This window comes from Macaca fascicularis, chromosome 1 (assembly GCF_037993035.2).
Source record: "Macaca fascicularis isolate 582-1 chromosome 1, T2T-MFA8v1.1".
NCBI classification, from domain to species: domain Eukaryota; kingdom Metazoa; phylum Chordata; class Mammalia; order Primates; family Cercopithecidae; genus Macaca; species Macaca fascicularis.
Genome location: NC_088375.1, coordinates 202,047,330 through 202,060,125, shown reverse-complemented (window position 1 = coordinate 202,060,125; position 12,796 = coordinate 202,047,330). Strand labels below are relative to the sequence as shown.

The following is a 12,796-nucleotide window of genomic DNA, read 5'->3' as shown; positions in this document are numbered from 1 at the left end:
TCTACTGCTTCCCTATTCAGCTGACTCAGCTAATAATTCTTCAGTCTGACTACAAAGTCCAAAACAAGCCTAGCTTTGCTTCCTGTCATGCTAGGACTCAGGTTTATAGATGACTACTGTGGTTGGATTTGAATACAATCCTTCTTCCCTGGGATTAGAAAAATTCAGGTCTAGAGACTGTCAAAGATGGTGCTCTGTTTCAATCAAACACTTGGCTCTGTGGGACTATCCAAGCCAAGGAAAATGAGTTAAGTTGAATTATGACAGAAATCTTTATTAAAATGTGTCTTTCAGTAATATGTTTAGCATTCAATATACACACATACATATTTACACTCTTTGACACACCTCACGGATTGCTGCCATCAGTTTAACCAATAAATTAAAACTAAAAAGAGGGAGGGGGGGGAGGGGGACTAACGCCAAACTTTTCGTGTTTTATCTGGTAAGAAACTGTGAATTTCTCAGAATTTCCCTGGGTGAAAACCTGTAACCAGAGAATCTTTGAAATAAAATACATAAATCCCTACCCCTTGCCAAAAAAAAAAAAAAAAAACAACCAAAAGATGCAGTTACAAGTGTGCTTCTCAGAACAGGAGCATACATTCCACTTCATACTCTGGCTTCTCCACCTTCTGGCTTCAAGACAGTTTGTCCCTCGGCTAGGGCAGAGAGGTTCATATGGGCACTTGGGCTCGGTGCACCTTGGGCTCTGGGGGTCGAGGGGCAGGCTGCAGTATGGGAGCGGGGGGAGCCACACTCATCTGAAGTGATGTCTGGCACATCGTCTGACTGTGTATCAGAGCTCTCTAGGTCACTGCGGATGCTTTCAGGCTGGGCCAGGCTGATGTCCCAAGGTTTGCTGGCCAGGCAGTCTTTCTGTTCACAGCTTTGGTGTCTGCAGGGGGGATCCTCTTCACTGCCTCCGCCACCACTACCTTCTTCTTCATTCTCTGCCATCTGAGCATGAACATGGAGCGAGTCCTCCGTGCTGCTTCCACTCACCAGCTGATAGTGGCTTGGTTTGGCTTCAATGTCCACTTGGATTTCCATATTGTTGCATTCTCTGTGGAGACAAAATCCACTTTGCTGAGTCATGCATGAGTCATGCTAAACCTGTTGGTAAAAGCAGTTTGTGGGTTCAGGATTAGGAATTTCAAAAAGATAGGTAAACAGTGAGCTAGAGCTCACTTTTAACAAAAATAACATTTTAATCTAACACTCAAATGAGATGGAGGCTGGATGTGGTGGCTCATGCCTATAACCCCAGTGCTTTGGGAGGTCGAGGTGGGAGGATCGCCTGAGTCTAGGAGTTTGAGACCAGCTGGGGCAACAAAGTCAGACCCTGTTTCTAAAATGAAAAAACATTAACTGGGCATGGAGGCACATCCTGTAGTCCCAGCTACTCGGGAGGCTGAGTGGGAAGATCACTTAAGCCCAGGAGTTCAAGGCTGCAGTGAGCTATGATTGTGCCACTACACTCCAGCGTGGTTGACAGAGCAAGACCCTGTCTCTAAAAAAATAAAAATAAAAATAAATTACATGGAGAAGAGGAATTAGGTCCTTTTTGCTGATTTAACTATACATGCACACGTGTGCTCAGATGCACACACACATATATCTCAGCCAATCTCTTTTAACATATAGAAAGAGCTGCCAAAATTCAACTAAGGGTCAGAGCCCCACGCTAGCTTACTCAAAATAGAAAAGTAAAAGTTTTTTACTACCATGCCACAAGTAGAAGAAGCCAGAATACCTACCAGTGGGAGTACCACAATCACACCATCCCAGATACACTAGTTTCTCAAAATGAAAGAGAAAGAAGCTATGGGAACCCTATCAAGCAAAGGGCAAGCAGAAACCCTAGACTCGAAGACATCAATGAACCCCAATCTAGCTCTTTAAGTTCCATGTAATTATACACTGTTGCAATAGCCAAAAACGACAAAAAATAAAAAAAAAAAGAATGAAAAAAATATATAAAAGGAAGAAAGAAATCTCTAAAAATCAAGTACTAACAAGAAGAATCAAGAGATGCCAAACACTCTAGTACCAAGAACTTGCTCAAATGAATTCACAGGTTACACTATATATCCCACAAAATGGTACACAGAACTCTAACATGAGGCATTGAACTTCTGAAGACCTAGTACCCAACCAAAAAATGCAACCTCTCCTGGACATCTGACTGTTCACATACCTGTCCTGTGGGTTGTAGGAACTGATTATGGAACCGGCCATAGCACGAGTGCTTGCGTTGTCACTAATTGCACCAAGACTGGCTGTGTCTTTGGGGAAAATTTCCTTTTGGACATCGGCTTGAACTTCTAACCTGTGTAAAGAGGGGACGTTCAAGTTAATATGAGACCTGAGTATTCCAAGACAGTCTGCTTCCTGGCACACATCTCTTCCATTACTCTCCTGCAAACTGTGGTTGTCTGATCTCCAATTGTCAAACAGCGCAAATAGATGCCCATACATTTTTTCTCTTAAATATCTATTGAAATCGTCCCCTCCTTTCTATCCCCACAGCTACTGCTTAACTTAAGGTTTTCATCATCTCCTGCCTGGACGACTACAATTGGGCTCCCTCTCCAGTAGCCCTTAAGTCCAAGTCAAACAACCTCTAGAACAGTGCCAGTGTGAATAAAGAACCAATCACTCTAACAATTCTCTAATTCTTGGCTCCCTACTGCCAACAGGCATTTAAGATCTTCCTGATCTGCCAGGAAGCTCTCTGTCCAGTTCTATTACTCCCTATAGATCCGAAATCATAGTCACTCTGAATTTTTTCTTTCTTTAAATACCTATACATTTTATACTTCCGTGACTTTGCACACGCTATTTCGTCTCTCTAGACATTTCCTTTCTCTACCAGACAAACTTATACTCAGTCCTTAACAACAAAGGAAACATCACTTCCCCTTTCATCCCAGCAAACCATTCACTTCTTGCTAAGTACCCCCATAGCACCTGCCTACTTATTATTTTTTTTAGAGGGAGTCTCACTCTGTCACCCAGGCTGGAGTGCAGTGGCACGACCTCGGCTCACTGCAACCTCTGCCTCCCAGGTTCAACCGATTCTCCTGCCTCAGCCTCCCAAGTAGCTGGGATTACAGGTTCCCACCACCACACCCAGCTAATTTTTGTATTTTTAGTAGAGATGGAGTTTTACCATGTTGGCCGGGCTGGTCTTGAACTCCTAACCTCAGGTGATCGCCCACCTAAAAAAGGTGCTGGGATTACAGGCATGCGCAGGCCCTGCCTACTCATTATTATGCATCTCTGACTCCTCTGTTAACTCCACAAAAGGAGAAACCACAACTCATTCATACTTTACCTTCCCTGCCTTGCACATAATAGCAAATCAAACATTTAACAATCAAATTACCGCCAGGGAATGAGACTGAAGGACATACAGGAGCCAACCTCTTCCCTCCTCTTGGAGCAGCAAACTTTCCCAGTAGTATGTTAGAGCCCATAACTATTTCCTTTCTTGGCTCCAACACCACTTTGTTGCACACTTAAGTATTTCCTCATAATGGGTTTCACAGTCAAACCCATCTGACTCATTCATTTCCTATAAAATAAAGGCTTTCACAGAACTAGAACAGCTGGACTGGCTAAGCTGCAGTTTCAGCAAGTCAGTCTCCAATTATGTCTGTCTGCTTATTTACAGGGGTGTTGGTTTTAAGAAAGCACAGCAGTGAATACGCCAGCATGTGGGGGCGGGATCCCCTGACAAGAGACAACCAGAGTCATGAGATGCACAGACGGGTCAGTAGCAGCCTGCAGCTGCACATTCAAGCAGCTTCCATCCTACTGCCTGAGCCTTTGCTCTGCTGCTCCAGCCTCAGGTGCCCTTCAAAAATGTGCCAAGGCCCAGGGAAATGAGGGAATGCATGGAAAGTGCATAGTGTCAGAGACCTGGGGTCTAGTTTCGGGTCTGCCACAGAATCACTCTGAGTTGGAAGAGTCTTTCAGAAAGGCCTCCTACTTACATGGTTCTCAGATGCTGGTTCATGCAATGGCTGTGCTAGAATTACCTGGGGAGCTTTTTCAAAACACAGATCACCCCCTAGGTGCCACTCCAGGAAATTCTAAGTTATAAATTCTGGGATGGGGCCCTGAAGTCTATTTTTAGGAGGCTCCCAGGTGACTGACAGGCACTCAGGTGTGAGATCCAGTCCACCTGCCATCTGTTGCTCGAATCCTTCTTATAGCCAAATGGCCATCTGGTCTCACTGTAAACATTTCCAGGGATAGGCAGCTCAGTATCTACTAAGGTAGCCTTTTTCCTCTTTGGGCTTTCATGTTGCTTTTCCCTGTATTCACTATACTGAACAAAAATTAGTTTCCCTTTAGCTTCTGTCAAGTCATAAATATACATGACTATAATCTACCTTTTGGTATGAGGCATAGAAGTCTAATCCTTTTCACAGTTGAAGGTCCTTCAGATAGCTGAAGGCAACCATCTCCCTCTTCCTATCCTGCTTTGTTCTACCTTTACCCCCACCAGGCCTTTCTTCTCCATTGCATTCAACTAACTGCTTCTCAGGCAACATGTTATGCTCCTCTGAAAATATATACTCTGGTCTGCCTAACTAGTGAAATAACCAAGCAAGTCACAACCTTTCTAGTTACAAAGCTTTACATATTTTCAACACAAGTACATAGAATTGATTTCCCTTACCTAGCAAATGGAAACAGAAAGGTAATAAGGATTGCAATATCAATAAACCAGCTGGGAGCAATGGTTCATGCCTATAATCCTAGCACTTTGGGAAGCCGAGTTGGGAGGATGGCTTGAGGCCAGGAGTTCAAGACCAGCCTGGGCAACAGAGCAAGACCCCATCTCCACAAAAAATTTAAAACGTTAGCTGGGTGTGGTGTGTGTACTTGTAGTTCTAGCTACTCAGGAGGCTGAGGTGGTAGGATTGTTTGAGTCCAGAAGGTTGAGGCTGCAGTGAGCCATGATTGTGCCACTGCACTCCAGCCTGGATTACAGAGTGAGAAAAAAAAACAAAAAAATACCCCCAAAGCCCACTATCAATAAACCACGATGGGCTGGGCACACTGGCTCACACTTGTAATCCAAGTACTTTGGGAGGCTGAGACAGGTGGATCACAAGGTCAGGAGCTTGAGACCAGCCTGGCCAACATGGTGAAACCCTGACTCTACTAAAAATACAAAAATTAGCCGGGCATGGTGGTCCGTGCCTGTAGTCCCAGCCTCTCGGGAAGCTGAGGCAGGACAATCACTTGAACCCAGGAGGTGGAGACTGCAGTGAGACAAGATCGCGCCACTGCACTCCAGCGACATAGCAAGACTCCGTCTCAAAAAATAAAATAAAATAAATAAGCCATGATACAGCATAAATGCTACTGAAAGTCAATGACAAGCCTAATGGAGACCACAGCTTTAGGAATTCTATAAAAATGCCTACTCTCCCTTCCTGAAGCAGTCAGCCTCGGGCAGTCAAGGGAGAATCCGAAGTCAGGATTATCCTTTATATAGAGGCAGCTATGGTGCAATGGAAAGAACACTGAACTTTGCATAACTGATGTAACCTTTTTTTCTAAGCTTGTTTCCTATTTGCAAAAGTAAAAAAAAAAGGCTGAGTGCGGTGGCTCACGCCTGTAATTCCAGTGCTTTGGGAGGCAGAGGCTGGTGGATCACAAGGTCAGGAGTTCAAGACCAGCCTGGCCAAGATAGTGAAACCCCGTCTCTACTAAAAATACAAAAAATTAGCTGGGCGTGGTGGCGGGTGCCTGTAATCCCAGCAACTCAGGAGGCTGAGGCAGGAGAATCGCTTGAACCCAGGAGGCAGAGCTTGAGGTGAGCTGAGATTGCGCCACGGCACTCCAGCCTGGGCGACAGAGCGAGACTCCGTCTCAAAAAAAAAAAAAGTAAAAACAAAACAAAACAAAACAAAAACCATCAACAATGAAATCAAAATAAGATGCTCTATGGCACAAGCCTGGCACAGAGAAATGGCTCAATGCATTACTTCTTATAATTCTAACCATTTCTGTCAGAAATTATCTATTTGTTTACCTGCTGTATTTTCCCTTGCCACTGGAGAGAATGCCGCCACTTAGCGTGCCCCCTGAGAGGGCTGCAAAGCTGGCTGTTTCGCTGTAAGGACCTTGCATAACACTGAGTCCATCTGTAGGGCTTCCACTAGTGCTCAATACACTAGTCAGGCCTTCAATGCTGCTTTCCCCAATGCTGGGATTCTTGAGGGCTCTCCAGGCATCTGCCACTGGGGATAGAACCAGACATCTCAAATCAAGACAGCAGAGCATCCAAACAGTGGGCATTTTCCTGCAATGACTTTTCAGAGTACTAATGTATTCACTTAATGAACAGGTACTGTGTGCAGTCGCCACATATCGAGTGTTTTAACATATGTTCATATTTAATCCTCCAAATAACTAGGCATTAGTAGCCTCAATTTTAGGTGAGAAAACTAAAATTTAAAACTAAATGACTTGTCCAAGGCCATGGCAGTTACACGAAACTATAACTCTGATTCCAAGTCCACTATTCTTTCCACTACACTGTTGCTTCCATGTAACCAAATGTGAAGATTTAAAAAATATGTTTGGGTCATGTGCTGATTTTAATAGGAAGCTTCCAGTAGAAAGCTAGAAGAACCTTTGGGGATCTCTGTGCCCTACGTTAGTTACTACGGTAAGTAGAAACCACATTAAAGTAAAAGTCAGTCAAGCCTGTAATCCTAGCACTTTGGGAGGCCGAGATGGGTGGATCGCGAGGTCAGGAGATCGAGACCTGGCTAACACAGTGAAACCCTGTCTCTACTAAAAAATAACAAAAACTAGCCGGGCGTGGTGACAGGTGCCTGCAGTCCCAGCTACTCGGGAGGCTGAGGCAGGAGAATGGCGTAAACCCGGGAGGGGGAGCTTGCAGTGAGCTGAGATCCGGCCACTGCACTCCAGCCTGGGTGACAGAGCGAGACTCTGTCTCAAAAAAATAAATAAATAAATAAATAAAGTAAAAGTCAGAAGACTTGCTCTAGTCTCAGCTCTGTGAAGCTCTTAACAGATAGTGAGACAAAAGCTTAAAAAAATTCCCATTTAGGCCAGGTGTGGTGGCTCACGCCTGTAATCCAGCACTTTGGGAGGCCAATGTGGGCGGATCATGGGGTCAGGAGATTGAGACCATCCTGGCTTAACACGGTGAAACCCCAAACCCTGTCTCTACTAAAAAAAAAAAATTGGCCAGGCATGGTGGCACGTGCCTGTAGTCCCAGCGACTTGGGAGGCTAGGGCAGGAGAACTGCTTGAACCTGGGAGGCGGAGGTTGCAGTGAACAGAGATCGTGTCACCGTACTCCAGCCTGGGTGACAGAGGCTCTGTCTCAAAAAAAAAAAAAAAAAAAAAAGAAATTTCCATTTAAATGGGGATAATAGTCCCATCCTCCCTAGTCAGAGAGCTGTTTGTTGTAAAAAGCAAGTGAGGGCCGGGCGCGGTGGCTCAAGCCTGTAATCCCAGCACTTTGGGAGGCCGAGATGGGCGGATCACGAGGTCAGGAAATCGAGACCATCCTGGCTAACACGGTGAAACCCCGTCTCTACTAAGAAATACAAAAAATAGCCGGGCGAGGTGGCAGCGCCTGTAGTCCCAGCTACTCGGGAGGCTGAGGCCGGAGAATGGCGTGAACCCGGGAGGCGGAGCTTGCAGTGAGCTGAGATCCGGCCACTGCACTCCAGCCTGGGCTACAGAGCGAGACTCCGTCTCAAAAAAAAAAAAAAAAAAAGCAAGTGAGATAATTGTGTAAAATACTCTGAAAATTATCAAATACTGTGCAGATATAGAGACGTTATTATAATCACTACTACTACCAGCATACTTGGAGTTACTTGGAATCCTACTAGTTTGTACCTGCCACACAGAGGCAAGTACCAGGGGAATTAACCTAGTAACTTTGGAACAAAGAAATGAAAAGCTAAAAATACTTTACCCCCTACAAAGCTCATTATCCAAAGTAATCCAATGACAATCTCCCTGTAAAATGTGCTGAATTTTACTGATTTTTATCTTATATATCATAAATTCAAATGACAATAAACATCCTGCTTTTTACCTGTGATTGGACCATCATCTTCATCAAATTCAATTTTCACTCCTTTTCCGTTGGCTGTGCTAACTCCACAGCCACCTCCACGACAAAGAGAAATAGGCACAACCCCATAGACATATGCCAGCATAATGGGGACACCAATACCTGGGGGAAGAGAAGGAAACATGTCAGCTGGCTATTAGGTTGCAAGTGCCCTGAATTCTTCTTCCCAGTCCAGGCACGGACAAACTACTTTATAAAGAAAAAAAAGACAGAAAATGGCTATCCCAAAAAGGTTGCCTGGTGTAACAGAATGATGATCAGGCTAGAAATCAGAAAGGTCTGGATTACATTCTTGGCTCCATTTACTAGCTGTATAACCTTGGACCTATCTTCCAGGGTTGTCAATAATCAAATGAGAATGTTATGTACTGTGCCTTGCACAGTAAATATATGTTGCTTTCATTTTCCCCTCTTCTAATTACTGCTGAAATGCTAACCCAACCAAGAATCAAATATTAAATAAGTGACTACTGCTTGGAGTTTAGGATCTCCTCAGGATGTTAATTCCAAAATCTTACTGCTGTGTGAGGTAGAATGATTTACCTGTTAAGAGCACGGGATCTGAAGGCAGATTAACTTGATTCATGTCCCAGCTAAGTGACCTTGGGAAAATTACTGTACCTTTCTTTTTTTTTTTTTTTTTTTTTGAGACAGAGGCTCGCTCCGTCGCCCAGGCTGGAGTGCAGTGGCGCGATCTCAGCTCACTGCAAGCTCTGCGTCCTGGGTTCACGCCATTCTCCTGCCTCAGCCTCCCGAGTAGCTGGGACTACAGGTGCCCACCACCACAGCCAGCTAATTTTTTGTATTTTTAGTAGAGACAGGGTTTCACCGTGTTAGCCAGGATGGTCTCGATCTCCTGACCTCGTGATATGCCCACCTCAGCCTCCCAAAGCACTGGGATTACAGGCGTGAGCCACTGCACCCAGCCAATTACTGCACCTTTCTATTAAAATTGTGCTTCCTTTTGTGAGGATTAAATAAATTAATATATGCAAAATTCTCAGAACCACTCCTGGCACACAAAGAGCCACATTAAATGTTACACTACTACTATTCTAAAACAAACTTTTATGCCTCCCAAAGTAATGTGAAGCATTAAACAAATCAAAACAAAAGTCATTTTGTTTTGTGGATTTCATGGCAAGTACAGAAGGAAGATGAAAGGTGAAAACTAGGGCTTAAAATAAGTTTATTCAACCTTTTCTATGTGCCAAACGCAGTTCTAGGCATTAATTTAAGAACAAAAGATCGCACAATCTGATAATTTGGTGTGGCTGAAAAACTTAAAAATAATCATAATCATGGTGCCTAATAGAATTAACTATCAAGGTGGGTTGGCATAAAATGTAGGAGTCTTTGAGAAACATCTGGCCATCTGGCTAAACTACTATGGTCAGAAAGCTGAGAGAGAAGAGGTGTGTGGTCCTGACCAGCTTACCAACACTAACTGCAGCAATAACTGGGGATGCAATGACAGACAAAGTCACTCCTCCAGTGATAGCCAAATTCCTCTTGTGTTTGGAGGTTTTCCTTCCCTCATACCTGCTGTGAATCTAAGAACAAAAAAAGAAAATCCAGGTCAGCAGGTTAGGACATCAATCTTTTGCCAGAGAAAAAAAGGACAGGTGACTGTTCATTTGTAAGTTATCTATGTATTAAAACATATCCTCTACCCCAAATAGGCATCTTTCTCAAATTTTAACCTAACTCAGACCTAGAAGATATAAAACAATACAGACAAAGTTAAACCAAAAAGAGACAAAATAACTCAAGGGAATGAAGTAAGCATTTTACCTTCTTCTTCTTCTTTTTTGTTTTTGGAGTCTGTCACACAGGCTGGAGTGCAGTGGTGCGATCTTGGCTCACTGCAACCTCTACCTCCCTGGGTTCAAGCAATCCTCCCACCTCAGCCTCCCTAGTAGCTGGGACTATAGCCACATGCCACCATACCTAGCTAATTTTTCTATTTTTGGGGGCAGAGATGGGTTTGCATGTTGCCCAGGCTGGTCTCAAACACCTGGGCTCAACCGATCTACCTGTCTTGGCCTCCCAAAGTGCTAGGCCATGTATTACAAATGTGAGCCACCATGCCCAGCCCAGCATTCTACCTTTAAGTCACTGAGACAAGCCAGGTTCAGGATGTTAATCAGAACTTTCAGATCTCATGGGGGTTTATGAAAATCAATTTAAGAAAGGAAGGTTATTTTTATCTAAGAACCAGCTGGTTTTCAGGCAGCTCTGAAACACAGCTCCTTCCCATTTCCCTCAAACCTTTACCAACGAACCTAAAGTTGAAACAAGCACAGAAACCAGCATGTCTTTCTTACCTTCCTTCCAACATAAACAGGAATGCCAATGACCATGGCAGGAATGGCAATGCCAGCAATGAGAGAAATCCCCACTGGAGCACCAATCAACGTGCCCAGCTGCCAAAGAATTTTCTTCTTACGGCTCCATGGCTTCTTGCCCCAGAATGTACAGCCAGAGGGGCTGCAAGGGAAACAGACTGAAGTTAATGTCAACATTACAAATGCAGCTATTGTTATCAAAGCGCCTGATAACAGCAACAGCCTTCTTTTCAATAAGAGTGATTAACAGAAAAGTTTACGGGAAATGAATATATTACACAAGGGAGAGCAAAGGACAAGGCCAGACTATTAGAGCTCTGGGCTCTTTAACTTTTTTGGTTGTTGTTGTAAAGACAGGCTTCCAGATTTGAAACTCCTTTTCCATTCTTCTCTGCTGAATTCTGTCTTCCCTAACCCACCAAAACTGATCTACCTTCCATGACTGACAATACTTGGGATGCTGCATAGCCTTATGAACTTGACACCCCATCCAGACACACTGCACCCTTCAGCTAATGAACACTCTGATTTGTGTAGTTTTCTTGGCATATGTCCTACCACACCTAATAGATACTGCAAACCATGTTCCTGGGAGAGGATATAAAAAGACCTCATCATAACCTTTGTATCAGTTTGGTATTCTGAGGTTTGGCTACTTTTACATTCAGCCCTTCTGTGCCCAATCATTTTTGCCCATTCTCTTTGTGCTATCTTCTCTATTAGAAGGGATAAGCAATTTTGAAAATAGGGATCATGTCTTATTCACCCGTATGTCCCCAATGACTAGTACACAGTAAGTACTCAAATGTTTGAAAAACTGGAAATGAAGGTGTTGTGTTTCATTTACATGATGAATGTTTGTAAATATTAACACATTTTTTTCTGTAAATATTAGCAAACATTTTGCTTGTAAATATTAACTCCTCCACAACAATATTTTAATATTCACTCAATGAGGCTGGGCACGGTGGCTCACGCTTGTAATCCCAGCACTTTGGGAGGCCGAGGCGGGCGGACCACCTGAGGTTCGAGTTCGAGACCAGACTGGCTAACATGGTAAAACCCCGCCTCCACGAAAAATACACAAATTAGCTAGGTGTGGTGGCGGGCGCCTATAATCCCAGCTACTTGGGAGGCTGAGGCAGGAGAATCACTTGAACCCGGGAGACGGAGGTTGCAGTGAATCAAGATCTAGCCACTGCACTCCAGCCTGGGTGACAGAGTGAAACTCTGTCTTAAAAAAAAAAAAAAAAAAAAAAAAATTCACTCAATGAATTCCTTGGGAACTCACTAAATGCAAAAAACTGTAAAAAGGTCACAACTCTAGCCTCAAGATATTTACAGTTTAGTAAGATAAGACATGTACATGAAGTATAAAGTACTGATGATATTTATGACAAAAGATAAAAGAAAGTCAAAGAATGAGGCAGAAAAAGGTGAGGCATCATGGATGAAATGGCATTTAAGTGGCTCTTAAAAGACAAGAACTGAACAAGTTGAGATAAAAGGAGGATACTGGAAGGTAGGCAGAAAGCATTCTAGGCAAAGGAAAGAACATGAACAAGTATGGAGGCAAGACAGCAAAAGGGGAAAAGCAAATCCAGACTACCTGGAATATGGCACGTATAAAAGCAAAGAAAGGTGGAAAGAACTAGAATAGTAGCTGGTGAAAACATAAAAGGAGCATATCAGAAGAACTTTTCACAGCTTCCTTAATCTGTAATGAGAGAAGGGCTGTGTCTTTTTGACATCCTTTTCCCTAAATCAGTAAAGAATAAGACTACAAAAGGAATGGATGCATTTCCCATCTTACCTGAGGTAATGCAAGTCTGAGATCTCTTTCATACAAAGCCAGCAGAATTCACAGCCACACACTGCACAGGTCATGTGATTACAGCTTCCATCATTCATCTTGATAATATAAGCACTGCATCGTGGGCATGGCTTGATGTCATCTGCTATGAGTGGGGGAGGAAGAATGGGTAGAAAAACACCCCTAGTTAAATCCAGTTTGATTTAATTATTCCGAGGAGTATATATAAGAAATGAGGCAGCAGTCAAGCACTCTTCACTGAACACTCCAAATTGTACAACCCACTTTACTGGAAGGTTGGCTATGTCTAGACCTCAGGAATTTTCATAAAACAAATCCTATCTCTCATTGAGCTGCCTATCCCAACAACTGGCATCTTACACAGCACTTGAACCACATTCTAGCAAGGAGACTTCCTTAGGGAGAAAGATGTTTCCAAGAAAAATGAAATTCCTACCAGTCGATAGGCTGGCAGATTTAAAAGAA

General features: G+C 43.5%; 1 protein-coding gene across 6 annotated transcripts in view; it reads right to left on the bottom strand.

Moving 5' to 3' along the window:
• Positions 1-256: 256 nt before the first annotated feature.
• Positions 257-12,796, bottom strand: part of RNF19B (ring finger protein 19B) — a 29,520-nt gene continuing 16,980 nt past the window's right edge. The window contains exons 3-9 of one of the 6 annotated variants that reach the window (XM_045375325.3): positions 12,311-12,455; positions 10,477-10,639; positions 9,588-9,702; positions 8,111-8,251; positions 6,059-6,266; positions 2,201-2,332; positions 257-1,116 (exon numbers count right to left, since the gene is read on the bottom strand). In XM_045375325.3, coding sequence (XP_045231260.1) covers positions 1,095-1,116; positions 2,201-2,332; positions 6,059-6,266; positions 8,111-8,251; positions 9,588-9,702; positions 10,477-10,639; positions 12,311-12,455 — 926 coding nt within the window. In that variant the 3' untranslated portion in view covers positions 257-1,094. The remainder of the gene's footprint in view (positions 1,117-2,200; positions 2,333-6,058; positions 6,267-8,110; positions 8,252-9,587; positions 9,703-10,476; positions 10,640-12,310; positions 12,456-12,796) is intronic. The other 5 variants (XM_015438911.4, XM_065525554.2, XM_015438917.4 and 2 more) reach the window with 5 other exon arrangements.